This window comes from Saccostrea cucullata, unplaced genomic scaffold (assembly GCF_032062105.1).
Source record: "Saccostrea cucullata isolate Sc308-1 unplaced genomic scaffold, CSIRO_AGI_Scuc_v1 ctg410, whole genome shotgun sequence".
In the NCBI taxonomy this organism is placed as follows: domain Eukaryota; kingdom Metazoa; phylum Mollusca; class Bivalvia; order Ostreida; family Ostreidae; genus Saccostrea; species Saccostrea cuccullata.
This window is the reverse complement of record NW_026923562.1, coordinates 83,577-101,519: the sequence shown is the minus strand read 5'-3', so window position 1 is coordinate 101,519 and position 17,943 is coordinate 83,577. Positions and strand designations below refer to the sequence as shown.

Genomic DNA, 17,943 nt, shown 5'->3' with positions numbered 1-17,943 from the left:
TTGAGCATTTAAAACAAATATCTTTCTATTTTTACAGAATTCCTCATCTTCTAATAATGAAGTGTTTGAAAGCAAATTATCAGATGTTGTGAAAGGTACTGCAAAACCCATAGTGCGAGAAAATGTAATAAAACCACAAGTATCGCAACCCGTTCAACAAAGTAGCCAATCACAGCACTCGGAGCCTGTCGGAGTCCCTGCCAACCCCAGGCCCCCAACGCCTCCCTCACAACCACCAAAAGACAATTCTAGCAATAATTCTAATAATAGTGCATTAAATGGGGCAAGTGCTGGTCCCGCCCCCACTTCTGTTGTAGCCTCTACTAGTTCCTCCGGAGGCAACAGTGCACCACCTCCAAGGATACCCTCACCTCCTGCTGTCTCCCCCCAAAAGTAAGTGCTGTAATTTGCAATTTTTTGTAATAAAAAGTATGTTTTACGAAATATTTGATGTAGCAAGATTTTTTTAACATGAGGTTAAAATAATGACTTTGTAAAGCTACTGTGATCATACAAGCTTGATTATAAGGTTTAAACAAAGTTGATGCAGAGAATTTGTGATAAATTTTATTGATGGAGTAAATGTATGTAGAAATCTGTTGAGAATGGAATATAATAATTATACTCAGAATGTCAATATTAGCTGTGTAAAGCTGGTGAGCATTGGTGCTTGTAGACATTGTCTCAGAATGAAATCAATGAGAAAGTTGATATTCAAGAAATCATTGAGTCCCAATACCTTTGATATTTATTTGATATCCTTGAGAAGAGCATTTTCAATTCACATCATTATGTCTCAATAATTCACAGTTAAGGTGTCAGTGATTGATTTTATGGAAATGAACAAAAATTATAAAACTTTAATTTATGGCAATTTTGAAGGACTCTGAAGTTTACCAGTACTTTACTGGTAAAACTGTTGACAGATGTTGGTAAGCGTATTTATTTCTTTTCTTGTTCCCACAGACCACAGAAATCTAGTAGTATACAGGAACCTGTTGTAAATCATGTTGATGTGCACGCCACAACTGTTCCCAAATCAGCTCCTGTCAACCAAGTTAAAGCAGTAAGTTATCATACTATTACACTGTTAAGAAATAGATTTTTTTTTTTAAAATTGTAAGCATACAGGGTTTGACACTAAGGCACGTCCGACCGACTGAGTCTAGTAAAAGATGGGTCCGGTCGGTTAAAATGTCTGTGTACTAGACCGACTGGTCGTCTAAGAAAAATAAATGAACTTATTATATATTTTTAAACAAACCATTTATTGCCAATGAAAAAAATAAAATAATTCTAAAGGCATAGTAGAAAGTAGTACAGACAGCATGACTGAAGGCAGTGAAGCGCTATTTTTAGCAACAGTTCATTGTCGGCATTCGTAACTACTCGGTCGTTTTACTCGAGAGAAACAATAAGGTATTTATCGTTCACAGAAATGGCTGAGTACAATTTTTTGTTACGATTGTAATTCGTTTACGACATTGGTAGGCCATGTAAATAGCAATAAAACTAGAATAATAAAATTATTTTTATTACATGTATAATTAAATTCTCTGTACATCTTTAATGGTATCAATATTAATATTAACTGTGTACAAGTTAATTAAATTAAGACTAAACACGACAAGCCTCATGTACTAGTGTATGACCAAGTTTCGATGTGACTTGTTTGCGGGGAAATGTCGTTATTTAATTATCTATTCTCATCATCTGCGCAGAAAAAAGAATTATCACTATTTTGTACTTCAAATATTTTTTTTTCTCATGTTTGGTCAGGGCTAGTGGTTAAAGGGTCAGGGCTAGTAAAAATTTGCCAGACTAGCCCGACTGGTCTAGTATTCCAAATGCTTAATGTCAAACCCTGGCATTATATTACAGGGAATAAAATTATGTTTAAAATTGGACTTTCATATAGGAGCATTTGATGATTCCGTTTATTTCAGAATTTTTTGTATTTCACTACTTAGTGTTATATTTTGATATTTTAGCAGGTTTCTGTTGATAACAATTCACCCGTCAAACTTTCCTATGCTCAAATGGTGCAGCGTGGTCGTGATAGTGATTCGGCCCCAGAATCGAAAAATAATTCAGACTCTGAATCAGAGAGTGTACAGCAGAATACGCTGAAGGAACAGTCACAGGCCAAGACCTCCACTGCCAAGAAAGACCAAACAGGCCCCCGTAAAGACTCCGAGCTCCCTAAGGAACAGCGCCATTTCAGTGGCCGCCGCTCCAAGGAAAACCGTGAGAGGAGGGACAGGCGTAGAAGTGAGCGCGAGTCTGCCCGATTATCTACAAAATGAGACAGGCTCAGAAACTGAGCCTTACTTAAAGACAGAAAGGATTTATAAGAAACTGCTTACTGGATATTGCCAAAGTTTTCAAAAGGGAGAAAAAAGTTCTAAAGAGAAATTTGTGAAGGAAAAAGGCACGGATTATGTATAGAGATCCCACTTGGATTGATTAGTCTTGAGACATGCAGAGCAGAAAATCCATTTACACTTTCTCTTTCCACTTACTGCTTATTATTTATTGCTCTCTCATAAATTTTATTATGAAATTGATATAGTGCTTAAAATTTTTGAAATGAATTAAGATATAATCTAATTTTACTGAAGAAAGAAAACTTACTCTAGAAATTCAGAAAATTCCGAGAAATTTTTATTTTTCTTTGCTATTGAGATTTTTTACCTCAACAAATTAAATTATGCTCATGTTCCTTTTAATATTAAAAAAAAATGTAATCAAAACTGCTAGAAGGCTTAGCAGATTGGTAAATAATGCGAATACCTGGTAATGTATTACCGGGAAATCTTGTTTTAAGAAGCTGTATATAAAGCATATTAGTGGAAAGTAGTCCCTTGGGATGTGAAGGTACTGCAGTGCACATTGTTAGAGGACGTTTTCACTAAGTGGTGATACCTTGCTGTTGATCGTTATTCCTTCAACTGTTAACCAGCATTCAATCATTCATTCTTTTGTCTTTTTGGTGTTGGATTATTTTGTTTCTGCAAGCTGTTAATTTTTTTTCTCTCAATATAAAACAGATAAAAATCCTGAGGTGAAAACCTCCATAAATATATATCACACAAGACTGGTGCCCCCCCCCACAATGTATTTTAATTCAGTTAATCAGCTGAGCCTAACTGTTTTGCCACATTGTTATAATGCCTGTGTTTTATTATTGTTAGTGATCTCCTTAATCAGTTCTTGTCTGAATTTATGAAGAAGAAACCAGACATTGAAGAACGGTCTACATATTGGATAACTTCACAATAACATAGGATGTACATATCCTAAATACTAAGGGCAGGGTATTGTAAAATATTGTTGCAAGTAATTATTACAGAATCATTAAATCTATATATTTTGAAATCTTGTAACTAGATAGTTGTATATGTTGAAATGAGTTGTACTATGGCAGGATTTTGTCATAATGTAAATGATGCAATTTTTTTCATTACCTATTAGAGGTGTACATGTGTGGAAAGTTTCTTGTTGCTAACAGTTATGGGTTGTTGTATAGAGGATTGGACAGAGGGCATGTTAAATTTTTAGAATTAAAAAAAAAAACCTCCCAGCTAGCAATTCTATGGATCTTATTCTTATTAAAAAAATAAATTCTGTATGTAATTTAATAGAGCACTCAGAATGCTAAATGTTTAAAAAAAATACTTTTTTTTGCGATTTTTGATTTTGAATAGAGAAAAAAGTGCCGAGTTCTTTGTTGTAATGATTATAATTAATTTACATATTCAGGTGCCCTCTGTAAATTGATGTATAAAGTAATGTGCAGTTGGCATGAATCTTTTGCTATTTTTTTTTTTTTTGTCTGCTTGAAGCTTGCATTGTATTGTATAATAGAATGTCTTGTTGCATTGTTTTTCATTTATTGGTGAGTGTAAACTTGTTGGGTCTGTGAGTATGTGATTGGTTGATTACTTTTTGTTTTAATTTCATCATGTTTACATGTGACAGTGTGTTAATGTGAGGATTTTATGCTGTATAGATGTTGCTGCAACAAAAGAATTTTTGAAGACGATAGACAAATGTCAAGTTTGACAATGGTATTGTCATACCAAACTGTTTCTAGTGGACAATGCTTTTTTCCTATGAATTAGATTCAGTAAGATCATGTAGAAAAGTTTGACAAGGTCGTCTTTTATAAATCCTTTTGTACACATGAAATCCATGAGTGAAGATGGTAACATGATGAAGCTAGAACTAATTTTTTGGAGCATCTGCTAGCATATTATTGTTTTGAATGTTTATGTATTATACATACATGTAGTTTGTGGATGAATGTTCACTAAGTCATTTGTTATATTTACATACACTTGTATTTTAATGGCTGCTCTTGTTACATTCTAACCTCAGTGCTTTAAAAATTCCCCCCTTTATTTGACTTCTAAGTCATGGCAATTTATTACACATCATTAAGCGTATATCCAAACAGTTTTAAAAATATCTGAAATTGTACTCCATTGACTTCATAACCATGGTTTTAGGAGAGAGTTCATTCCCTTTCTTACAAAGTCCTAATGGGATATGGAACGAATACAAGGAGACAAGTTCCCTCTATTTCACAGGGAGTAGAGGAGAATCTATGTTGGCTTACAGTATTGACTGTATTTCTGTGGGATGAGATATGCATTCTGTTGTAGGAGTGAAAGTTAACCACTGCTGTGGTTTTCTGGCCCGTGTTTTAATTCCCTTTTGATCTCATAGGGGCTCCTTGTAGGATTTGACCCAGTGTAATGCCATGCCATTGGATGAGGGTGTTTCTTAGGGATTGGATATCCAAGTATTAAGGTGTAGTGGTGCTGACAAATTTATTATTTATAGTGCCATTTTTTGTTTGGTTTGACATCCTAAAATCAAATTTGGCATCTACATCCCCATGTTGTGTTCATGCTTCCCCAAACCAATGTCAGTGATAAAAAAAAATAATGTTCTGTCTTTCTCCTACAATACTGATTTTTTTAGGGCATTGGTAAATAATGTGATGTTGGTTGTTTAAAAGACGTATTTACAAACGGGACAAAGTGAGGCTATTATAACAGTGTGGAGGAAAGAAGGCCAGATTTTTTTTTTTTTGTGGAAAGGCCCAAAATATGGAATAGGGGGATAAATAAGGTTGTGAATAACGGTACGTTTAATAAAGGCTTTAATTGTGGATAAATGTTGGTATCAGTACTACATGGATAACTTGACATCATGTCCAGCATTATTCTAGATGTTACCCCTCAGTGTTATCATTTCAATAGTCGTATTATTATTAAATCGGTGCAATGACCAGCTTCATTAATTAACAATATTCCAACTCAGTACTGTAATGGTGCCTGTACTCCACTATGTTTACCTTGTTTTGATTGTGCAGCCATACAAGTCCATGTAGTCTTATTTGGAAAAATGAAAATATGCAGTATTGAGAAATGTATGTACATATTTGGATAAAAGACTTGAAGAGGGTGGAAGTTTGTTTTTTTCCCTGCTTTCTGATTTGATCAATCATTGACATGGGTAGAGAGTCATCTTCGTAAAGATTTGTCATACATCCTAATAGTCATTTCTTTATCTAAATTATTTACAAATCACGCCCAGATTTAATGTGTCTCTTTCAGGAGAAAAAAATTGTGGTACTTGCTATTTGTAAGTCTCCTCAGAATTTTTTTTAAAAAGATTTAAACAGGATGTGTGCTTCCAAATGTCCTAATGTTGGATGTAAAAATCAAATGCTGCAAAATTACGTGATTCAAACCACAGAACACATTTACCAGAAATCTGTACAGTTTTGGGTGCATATATAAGTATGCAAATATGGATATATATTATTATTATTTATTATAAACCATTACTTGGATTTGAATGTCATAATTTTTATCAGTTCCACATTATTTTTTTTTTGCTTGATTTTCGACAGCTTATTTCCTAATTGTAAGAAATGTGGACTTTCCCTTCCAATCAAGTGATTTTTTTGTTCCTTGTACATATTTTTGCCGCCAGCATATATAGGTGTAAATCATGTTAGATTGTCATGTATTCAGAAATTTATCTTCTTCAATTTTTGTTTGATCATTTCTGTGCATTGCATGTATTCGGTGAGTCAAAGCGTGTACAAGTTTTGTATGTATGATCTCATTGAATAGACAAAATACAACAAAAATGTTTGTCAAGTATTTATTTTTGCATTTAGTGTACCGTTTTGACTGCAATTTTAATTCAAGTTTGTCTTAACCAACAGAATTTGTCAACTTTAATAATTTCTAAGAAAAGCATTACTTAGTATTATTTTAGAATTGCAAAACCTTTTAAAATACAACTGTAACAAAACCATTGAATTATACAGAGAGCATTTAGCTGATAATTTAAAGATTCTATTAAAGACTCAATTTATTGATTGTAATGTATTTGGGTAACAATACTGTGAATTTTCAATGAAAAAAGTACAATGGAATTAAACAGGCATCCTCATCAGACTTTGTTGTTTTCAGTTGAATCACCCTGTTTTTTTTACTTAAAAAGGTGGGGGGGAGGTATTATTAATTTTGTTTTCTGTGACTCTTCAGTTCCTGAATGATAACACAAAATTTGTTCTGGTTTAGATCTTGTGTCCTAAAGAAGACATTCCCATGTATATTATGGGTCCAAGCTTTTTGTCAAGGTCAGAAATTCAGTTATTGCATAAACATTTCTCAAATACATATATTACATGTATGTAATATATATTCCTCTGCACTTTTGCAGTAGAATTTTGAATCACATTTTGACTTGCAGAAGACCAATTCTGATCACTGATTCAAAGGCCAAGGTCAAATGATGAATATATTGAAATTGTAGATCCCAGGACCTCAAAAAGCCAAGATCAATGCATGTAGCATAAAGTATTCAATGATAACTAGTTCTCTAAAGATTAAACTAGTGAACGGAAACAACAAATGACAATTCTCTTAACCCTATTGAATGGGTGAAAAGTTGTATCCCTTTTTCCTGCTTTCTGTAAGGATTTCCATCCACTTAATCTGTCCTTATGCTGGACATAAAAATCCTTGTATATGCTTGTTTTAAAGCTGAACATATGATTCATAAAAGGAAGAGAGTTATCATTGTCTGCCATATTAGATTATTACAAGCCGCTATATAGATGTAAGCCCCAGTTTTGTATAAAGTTCAATTCATGTTGCTTCACGGACTACACCTGAAAGGATATCTCCTTTATTATCATTATGTTATACTTGGGTGCAACAAAATGACTTGTTTGCTTCAGCAAAGAAAGTTACCAAATATATTCGATATCAATTGTGTGAAAAGTGAAATAACACAAAAGCCCATTTAGTGAAATGAAACCTAAACCTGACTTGCATGTTTATACTACTTACTCTTACTAAAAGCAATCAGGTGTTTATTTACCACAGTGCTGATATTATGGAAATTTAGTATGGCACATATGTATTTACGAGTCGTGTTTAGCTTTAACCAGAGTTGCACAATCCATGGCCAGTATGCCGTCACAATTTTTTATGCCTCAGCTAGATCTACAAATCAGGAACCTCTATGGATTCATTTGCATAGACATAACTGTTAAAAAGTAAATTTTAGTACAATCAAACCTTGTTAATATCTCAAAGGGACAGAGAAAAAACTTCCAGATAACCCAGATATAACCCGAGATATCCAGGGTATAAATAGGTACTAACAGAATAAGTAGTTGGGACTTCAAATTCACTTTGGCCTATATGGTATTCTAGATATCTATGTTTGAGATACCCAAATTAAACTGTACTTGATTCTTAGAGAATTCTGCTAAACTAAACAAAAACAAAACCTTTACTACACAAGTTTATAAGAAACATCAACAAAATCGCTTCGGCGCAAGGGCATACAATACTTTATTATACAGAAACAAGGTATAAAGAGAAGCAGAATATTCTACAGGTTTAAGATATTGCTGCAAAAATGTTGACACTGCAATTGTAAAGTTACTATTCCTACAGTAGTAAGCTACTTAAAATCAAGCAACCCAGCTAATGTACATATATTTATGCCTGAATTAATATCCATCATGAAGCAATAAATTTAGTTCCACCAAGAAACAATATATTGGTTTTCTACATTACTTGCAGCTCACCTGAGCCAATTGGCTGGCATCTGTCCATCTATAAACTTCATTTTTACTTTCTCCAAAAACACTGGGCCACTTTCAACTAAACTTGCCATAAAGCATTTTTGGGCAAAGCCATGAAAGGGGTTTAATGCCCTGCAGTAAGTCTAAAAGCAGTAGGGCAAAATTAACAAAATAATTAAGATTCATGTTTCTAATCATGAGAGGAGACCACTTTCATTTATTATTAAAAATGTTTATTCATGAAATTATGCAAATATGTACATGAAATGAAAACAGTGATCAGTTATAAAAATTCAACCCTACATAGTCTTGGACATTATACAACCAGATTTCCTGTTTTGTTTAAGAGTAACCTGTCCTACATAAATAATATTTTTGCAAGTGTCAGCTGCAAACGGACTATTAAACATCACTATGATGAAAACATTCAAACACATTTGTGTATCAACTTGTACTTCAGAGATCTTCAGAGGAACAAGATGAAGTCCACTAAACACGAAGGATGATGAAGGCTGAGAACAATTTTGATGAATGTTCACCTAGAAACCGTGAACCTGAAAGAAAAATTTCAAGTTTACATTATATTTCAATATAACTCTCTATTAAGGGAGTGTATAAACTTGAGTATTGTTTTACATGTCATTACTATCTTAGTCAAACCTGAAGATAATTGGGGGACATTACAATGACATCATGATCTACCTACAAATGACACTACATCTGTCCTAACCCTACAGAGAGCCAGTTTCATGTAAAACATACTGTGGATTCCTTATTTTTCACGAGTACTTATCGTGAGATGGCTCTTGAACGTCAAATCACGAGAATAATTATTCGCGAATGGAAGATTGATCAAGAGAATTTTCATGGATTTCTGCACCTTAAAAAGAAAAGCAAGTATTTTTATTTCGCAGATGATACTTCTCGCGAAATTACGCGATAATTAATTCCTCGGAATTAATTAGGAATCTACAGTAGTCTTTCAGAATTACTTTTATTACAATATAAGGAACAAATTAAAATAATGCAGTTTGCATGTTGTATGTGTAAAAGACGAAATGCACACTTACATTTTCACCATGTTTCAGATTTTGTGGCATATTCCTAGTTTTAAGGGATTTAAAAACATAGGTAATCAAAGATTACGAAGCTCACCTCGACGAATGTAATCAGTCTAAGTAATGTAAATCTCAAATCATATTTTCTTAACAGTTAGTATTTTTTCTGACAACAATATTCAAGCAAATTCTGTTTAAATAGGTCTTAAAGTTCATTGGGATTGATCTGTTCCAAAAACGTTAACCTGGTCACTCGTTTGGAAAATGTAGGTCAGATCCAGCATCCGAAGCAAGTTTTGATTATTCATCCTTAGACGCATCAGCCATGCAAGTTTGGTCTAGGTAGGGCTTGAAGTTACTTGGGAATAATCTAGTCACTAATCTGGAAAATGTAGGTCAGATCCAGCATCCGAAGCAAGTCCGGTAGTGTCCATCCCTAGATGTATCAGCCTTGATCCGGGTAGGGCTAATAGTTACTTGGGAATGGACCTGCTCCAAAAACTTGAAGCTGGTCACTCATCTGGAAAATGTAGGTCAGATCCAGCATCCAAGCAAGTCTGGTAGTGTCCATCCCTAGATGCATCATCCATGCAAGTTTGGTCCGGTTAGGGCTTATAGTTACTGGGGAATGGACCTGCTCCAAAAACTTGAAGCTGGTCACTCATCTGGAAAATGTAGGTCAGATCCAGCATCCAAAGCAAGTCTGGTAGTGTCCATCCCTAGATGCATCATCCATGCAAGTTTGGTCCGGGTAGGGCTTATAGTTACTTGGGAATGGACCTGCTCCTAAAACTTTAACCGGGACGCCGACAGTATAGTATAAGCTCATCTCGACTTCGTCGAGGTGAGCTAAAAACTATTTTCCATTTAGTTTTACACCTTATTTGAACACGCCCTAGAGTAGAGGCTTGGCTACATACCTTGAGCTGTTCCTCTCTCGCGATTCCAATTTCTCTAAGGAAGTCTCGGATACGATTTCTTTGATCTCCCTGTAGCTGGATGACCTCACCATATTCTGGATGTTCCACCACTGTACCATTACAGGCAAATTCCTGGAATGTTACAAATACAGCACTCAATTATTCACATTCTGACATTCAACTAGTTTGCATTTGCTATGAACTTTTATATAATAATAACTACTTAACACTTGAAGACCTCTATAGGCACTGATGTTTAATCATGTCTTTTCATTATTTATTAATTTGCAAACACATAATTACCAGGTAAAGTCTTTTCTAACATCTAATTAGTTTCAGTTAAGGGTTATCCGTTAAGATTATTTCCATGATAACTTTCATTGACAAATATTTTCTCCTGCTGTATCAATTGATTAAATAATTTTTTACACTTACCTTTTTACAAGCCTTGACAATTTTTTTCAGGTCATAGTCTGTTGAAATTCCTTGTACTGTTGTCAGGGTTTTCCTCCCATTTCTCTGCTGGATTCGGATGTGAATTAAGTTCTCTTGAACACCGGCATTACCATCATCAGTTGATGCTTCCTTGAATGGATCTATAAAAGAGTCACATGTTTCACATGGTTTTTAATTTAATGATTAAGCTTTACTTCATTGTGTCTTAATATATAAACAATGGAGGTAGTACATGTGTAACAATACAGTGATAAATTGATAACATTCACCACAATGGGTAACAATATGCATTTGTTATCACATTAAAATGACAATGTTCCAAAAATGGCAGAAAACAAGGTCTGCTTCAAAAACTTCAAACTATGGTTCATTTTTATATGAAACAGTAGTAGAACAAAGTATTTGAAGCAGACTATTGCTGGAACTCTTCAGCATCGGAGGTTTAAAGCAATATGAGCTGCATGTTTGACATCGGAAAAATTTTAGAAAATTTGTAATTAACCATTTCAATGACAGAAAAACAGAACATTTATAAACTTCTGTTGTTCATATTTTCTATGAAAGAACTTTTTATACGCTTTGATTGAAGAAAAAATTGAATTATTGTCGTCCTGTACAATAATGATTTCATATATAATTCTGTATATTCACTTGTGCAGAAATATTTCTTCTGAAACATTTTTAAACTTTATTTTGGTTTTATTGATCATAAGGGTTTAGATTACATACAGATTAATCATAATAACACATTTTACCAGCAAAATAAAATTCTCAAAAATGCAGCTCTTTTTGCTTTAAACAAATGGGATATATCTGTGAAAATCAACAACTTTATATTTTGTTGAATTTTAACCTTTTAAAGGTAAGAAAAGAAAGTTTTATAGTTATAGAGACTTAAAAGGATGTCCAAAGGAAAAAGTTGAAGTGAGCAGCTAATTCATTTCTGCCCGTATTGATTGAAACAAGCAGTCGAAGTCGGGGGCAAGAAACCCCGAATCAGTTTGTTTGACACTGGACTGAGATTTCAAGGGTCACCAGACAAACAGTTTAGTCCCTACAACATTTTGCTGAGATTGGAAAGTTGACAGTTCAAGTGAACTAAAAGATTTGCTGTGTTTGCCAACATTCAATGAACATCTTTCAAAGATAATGTTGAATCAAATTATGACATCATTACTTTTGATGTACATAATTGATTTCTATTCTAGATCAAAATTAAATTATCAGCCTTTCAATTTGAAATATTTACAGTACTTAGTATATATGGTCCAGCTGTATCTCCGGATCTATGTCAATCATATTTAAGTTATAAATATTATCCCCAAGTTGCAACCTACAACTCTGTCTATATTGAAACATAATGCCAAACATTCTACGCAGATAAAGAAATTCGCAAAAAAAAAACTCGGAACAAGATTTCTATAGTAAAAAATATATTATCTGCAAGTGTTAATTTTTTCTTATGGATAACTACAATATTTATTACAACTGTTCGGATTTCAAACAGCTGATGTACATTGTTTATGTCTGTCACTTTCACCAAATCACGCAACTTCATCACTTAAATACAGCCAACTCACCAAAAGAAGCACCAAACGATTTGTCGATAGTGGTCATAAAAACGTTTTTGTGTTTACGAATTAAGTCAAAAGGGAACAATTGGTCGTGTATCTAGGAGGATGACAGTGGATTTTGACTGACTTCTATTTTGGATCTCCCTGACTTCCGCTTGCTCTGTATACACACCATTTGATGACGTCATTATTTTTATTAATTTTTTTTTAACACACACAAACCCACGAATACTCATGATCATTCTTTAATAAGTACTCTCAAATCTTCAAACAATATTTTTACAATGAAAAACAAAAAAATATTTTTAGCTTTGATTTGGAATTGACCCGGATATGAAAGTTTGACCCCAAATAAACTTGAGGCGAACTAGGGGTAGAGGTAAGCACGATTACCTGCTCTTTCCTACTAATTTCGCACTTTATCTAAGAGACTGGGGTGTTTACGTTATTATAATCTGACAAGTATTTTTATACAGTATACTAGCAGAGGAACTAAGCGATCTCACAAAATCTTTCGATGTAACCTTTTCCTTACCTCGCCGTGCTCTGAATGCAAGGTTGTAGGAAAACATGTTCGTGGGGTATGTATTGTGCTTATAGTTCTATTTAGATAGATACAATCCCAATAAACCATGGAATAATAAATTGTGCAATGTGTTATATTTATATATACTTTTGTAGGTATGAACAGAAGTCTGAAAGCATGAAAAAACACCTAGAATCGTTTTCATCGGCTGTATAAAACCATATCAACACTACATGAATGATTGCGTCTTAGCCAGCCATTTTAGAAAGCCCACAGTGATCACCGCCTTCAAATGGACGCTTATCAACATCTAAAGAGCGGCGATGTCGAAAAGTAAAGCTTGCATACAGTAGCTGTTGTACAAGTTATCAAATCGTAAGTGTGTAAGATGTTGAAGTAAGGTTGTGTAAATATTATCATACACACACTCACATTGATTGTTTCATGCTAATATGAATATTATTTGTTTGGATTATTGACAGAACATTGACTTGCTCGTCTTGCCATTACTGTAGGTAGATTTCACACAAATGTTGAAGCTACTTAATCCATAAAGTAGACAGGATGTTTAAGCATGATGAGAGAAAAAAAACAGTAATTTTATGCCAAATATTCTGTATCTATACAGAAACATTTAAAGCCTCTTCTTCTGATGTCTTTGATCTATAATATAATTTTGCGAAGAAAACCACTGATGTTTGATATTTACCTTTATTTAGTAAATTGAATTCTTCAATTTAATTTCACAGGAAAATCCAAAGCAAAAATATACAGACTAAGATTTGAAGATTTCTGGTGTGATGATGCATTTTAATTATATTGTAAGAATAGAAACATCATTCCATCATTGCTAAATCTGTTATTTATACAAGTTATAATTATTTTTAGGTGTACAGATGGTGTACAAAAGATATTTTGAATACATTTTTTATTAAAACATTTGTATTATCAGATTATGTTTTCCTGGCAACAAAATGTGAATGTGTTTCAAAATGAAACTAAAAAAAAAAAATCTTTCTTTTTCTTTCCTTTTTTTGTTACATTTAAAAAATAAAAATAAATATAAAAAAAATGTTTACAAGCAAAACAATTTTTTTGATAAAGTTGTTCAAAAGAATTGATATATAGATTTATAAATTTCAATAAAAATTTTCCCAGTCACTGACAAAAAAAATAATAATGATTACATTAATTATAAAATTATAATTCAATCAATGTTGTTTTTCACAGCATTCAATTTCATGTTCATTTTCAAGGACATCAAAATGGCAGAAGGCCATGGAATCTTATGAAGAATTTTTCAACAACAACTGCTACATTTTTTTTAGACTCATGTTCTTTGGGAAACATTGAAATGAATAATTTGTGTATTGATTGTAGTGGCCAAAGTGGTTCTTGATGTGCATTTTATAAAGTAGCTTATGATTAAATGTAGCTGAAAATATAGTAAATATTTATCAAAAATAAAATTAATTTTTTATGGTGCCACTTTCTTTGAAATGTAAACCAACAATTAAAATATTTTTCCTTCAAAAGTATTTGGGTATAAATAGAGGATTGCCTTGATTTGCTCCAGTTAGCACACACAGTTTTGTTAGCTACACCTCCATTTAAATATGTGCATATATGATATGCCTAGAAAAATGGCGTGCTAGGCATAAGAAAAATAAGCTGAACATTTTTTTCCCAAAAATTGAAAGTTTAAAAATCTTGAAAAGATTCAAGTGTATTGAGTTTATTGATGAGCATGATTTTGTAAAAATTTTTCCCCCAAACTTTCTGATGGTTTCTGAGCTTTGATTATTTTCATTATTTACTGTATATTAATGTCTAAAGTAGCAGCTGATGTTTAGAATTGTTTAATTTTAAATACTAAGCCATGATAAAGGCTTTAATCAGGCAAATTTTATGTACACAATCTTGATAATTTTTTGCACATTTTGAGTTGTTTTAACCCAGCATTTCAATCCTCTGACATACATTTTTACATGATTAGAGGGTTGAATCTGACAAATCATAATTATTTACTCATGTGGATCGTTAAATGAAGCCATGGTCTTTTTGTTGATCATTTTTATTATGGCCAGATTATTATTTTGCAAACATGTCCTTTCAAGGATTAAAAAAGTAATTATTGAAGTTTATGATATTACTTATTATATACTAGTTATATACTAGTAAATTATTTTATGATAATGACGTTAGATAATTATGCAGCATGCAAAAAAGATTTCATGCATATATGTTAAACGGACACAGTGAGAGATATGTATTTTATGTACCATCTATATAAAGGATGTATTATAAATGCTACATTTATCTATGAGGAAAATGTGGAGACACCAGCACCATCTTGCTGCCCGATTAAGAGCCTCATTTTAGCTTTGAACAGAGCATTTGTATCCATGGTGATAGTTTGCTCAAAGCACAAAAAATCAATATGGATGACCTATTTCACCAAGTTGGTAGACATCCACAAGCTTTTTTTGTTGTGTATTGAAAAGAATTTTGTAATAATACTACATACACTGTGGATAGTAATTTATTTCAATCAGAAATATTGCGACATAAGTTACAATTATTGATGGTTAATTTTTACCTTTTGTTTGATAAGAATCATTAAAGGATCATAAAAGTTTTGAAAAAAAAACTTTTAAAATTACGTATATTAATCCTATGCAAAGCTTCGGAAAAGAAATGTGAATGTTTTCTACTTGGTAAATTGTCAAAGAAAATCAAAATGTAACACTGTGATGAAAGCATGAAATGTGTTACAAATGTAATGTGAAACAAGGTTTGTTAGATAATTCTCATGTAGAAAAACACTATTTCAAAATAAGAAATTATACTTCAACTATAATTGTTTTTTTCCTATTTAAGTAATAAATGATGACCCATATTTATGACATTGTAGGATCATGGAAAGTCAGGACACTCCCAGAGAATGTTCCTACCCCGCCCCTGTTGTCCCGGAGATGACCGACATCCAGAAACGGCTCCAGAAAATGTGTGAGGGAGCAGGAGGGGATGCACAGGTTAGAGAATAGATGTGTACTCGCATCAGCTAGCAAGAGAGTCTATAAAACAAACAAAAACGTCTCTTCAAGTGATTACTTATTCAAATATTTTCTTTATATGTATTTTCTCTGTGTAATTTAGATTTACTAAAATAATGTAAATGTAAACAAATTGACAAAGTTTAAACTTAATCATGAGAACACTAAAGTTTTAATCCTTTAATATATATATATATTTTTAATTGAGGACAATATAATTCTTTGTGGCATAAAAACAAATAAACAGGGCATTTCGTTTTGAATGAAAATATAAAAAATATGTCTGCCATAACTGAATATATTAAGGTTTGTAAGTGCTACTAGTTTTCATGAAATATTGCATGTACTATATAAATATTGGGATTTAAAAATAAACAAAAATAGTTAAAAATTCTCAATCTTGAATAAGACGAAGTTAAAATCTAGATCCCAGTGCTAAGGATTTTATCTATAAATAGCCTTTGTAAATTCTGAACCTGCCTAAACTCTGGTTGGCAGTGTGTGTTTACTGACCTAGTTTTACAACAAAGGCGACCTGCCACTTGAAATTCATACATCCAACTCAGGGGGGAAGACATGTTCCAGGATTTTCCTTCCACAAGGTGTACATGAAAACAAAAATTATTTAAATCATGCAGAGGGTTCATAATAAATATTGCATAAATATATATGCATATTTGTGCATGTGAGTGTAAAAAGTTAATTTCTAAACCAGGTCTTTTTTAAAAAAAATTATAGGGATTGAATCGGCATATGAAATGCTGGTTTCAGACAGTCTGTTTGGATTCACATATGCATGGGGAATTTTTTAAAGCAGACAGCTTGTAACCTGTGTAATTGTTTTTTATGGCATACAGATCATATTGATATGCATAGAGTGTAAGACATTGTAGGACATTTGCTCTTAATAAGCATGTTTTTGTTGTTCTTGTTATTTTTTTTTACAAGTTTTATATTATATTTCATTTATGTTTCTCGGTAAAACTTTGATCCCATATAATTGTGACCTCACCCTAACCTTAGGGAATGTCCTGGAATTTTTTTTGGAACTTCAAAGAGAAAAATGTGTCAAGCCACCTGAAGGCTTTAAGTCACATGGCAGATGAAATGATATTAACTTACGGACTCTATAACAAGTTTAACATGGACGGTACGTGCATGCTGCATGGACTTGACTTATGAAAGACAGGAGTAGATAACTCCTTGGGATGGAATGCTTTAGGTATAAAATATTTATGCAATTGGCTTTCATTCAAGTTTGATGAGGAATTAACAAAGGAAAAAAATATCTAATTGTTTAAATAATTCTTGAAAATTGAGATTTGAGATGTTTGCCAGATGGACAGCATTTTCTATTATTTTTTATTTTAAATTACCCTTAAGGAAAATGATACATGTATAAGACAACCACTAAGATTTTCTTAAAATCTTAGTTAGAGATATGAACTAGAGAAAATTTGTTCTACCTTTCTGTAAATTGTATTTTTAAAAAATCATAAAATTTTTATTTAAAAAAAAAACAACAATTTATTACATATTTTTATGCAATTCTTTCCTTATTATTTGATGTTTTAAATTCCAATACATGTGGCCATTTTTATTCCTGATGAACAAAAATTTTGACAGCATTCTGTGACAATTCAAAGTTGCTTGAGCAGTTAATTTATTTAAAAATGATATATGTATCATTTGCATGCAAACTTTTACATATAATCTATCGAGAAGTCAATTTTGGAGTCATATGCAGAAATATAAATTATATTGTATGAATTTTAGCTATGGGTTTATAATGAACATTTTCAAAGACTGTAATCGTGATGATAAATTGCTCACATTAAACAGATGCATGAATAATTCAAAATGTTGGAGAACAGTATGATCCCTATAAATTAAAATTTCTCCTATTCTCTTTAATGTACAATGCACATAACTTCCTTGCAATCATTTTTAAAAATGGATAAAATGTTTATATTTGAATTCAAAAGGTGGCAAATATGAGAAGGTGGCAAATTAAACAAAGAGATAGGTTTAATAAACCCACTTAATGATGGGAGAGGTATTTAATGCAATGTCAATTTTTGATTTTTCAGAAATTCACATCGGCAAAAAAGGCTCCAAGTGAACCTTGCATTTTAAGTTGAAAAGTTCTGTCTTCAGAAAACACACACCTTTTTAATTTTAATTCAAGACTAAGTCAGTCATAGTAATATCTTACTGCTATCAGA

At 32.4% G+C, this 17,943-nt stretch overlaps 2 protein-coding genes and 1 long non-coding RNA gene across 7 annotated transcripts in view; 2 read left to right on the top strand and 1 right to left on the bottom strand.

Moving 5' to 3' along the window:
- LOC134264337 (la-related protein 4-like) overlaps positions 1-6,480 on the top strand; it is a 37,204-nt gene extending 30,724 nt beyond the window's left edge. For 3 of the 4 annotated variants that reach the window (XM_062746633.1, XM_062746631.1, XM_062746634.1), the window contains 3 exons: positions 38-393; positions 967-1,066; positions 1,992-6,480. In XM_062746633.1, the coding sequence (XP_062602617.1) occupies positions 38-393; positions 967-1,066; positions 1,992-2,306 (771 nt within the window). In that variant the 3' untranslated portion in view covers positions 2,307-6,480. The remainder of the gene's footprint in view (positions 1-37; positions 394-966; positions 1,067-1,991) is intronic. The other variant, XM_062746632.1, reaches the window with a different exon arrangement.
- A 1,859-nt stretch (positions 6,481-8,339) lies between these two features.
- On the bottom strand, positions 8,340-12,314 carry LOC134264336 (eukaryotic translation initiation factor eIF1-like). The gene is made up of 4 exons (XM_062746630.1): positions 12,143-12,314; positions 10,542-10,702; positions 10,107-10,238; positions 8,340-8,682 (listed from the first exon to the last, which is right to left on the bottom strand). Exons 1-4 carry the CDS (start codon positions 12,177-12,179, stop codon positions 8,668-8,670), a joined length of 345 nt encoding a protein of 114 aa, XP_062602614.1. The 5' UTR covers positions 12,180-12,314; the 3' UTR covers positions 8,340-8,667.
- A 167-nt stretch (positions 12,315-12,481) lies between these two features.
- Positions 12,482-15,694, top strand: LOC134264335 (uncharacterized). 2 transcript variants are annotated; one of them, XR_009991498.1, is made up of 4 exons: positions 12,482-12,515; positions 12,613-12,717; positions 12,818-13,037; positions 15,577-15,694. It is a non-coding gene; the product is annotated as an uncharacterized LOC134264335 (long non-coding RNA). The 2 variants fall into 2 exon arrangements; XR_009991497.1 differs by having other exon boundaries at positions 12,496-12,717.
- The last annotated feature ends 2,249 nt before the right edge of the window (positions 15,695-17,943 follow it).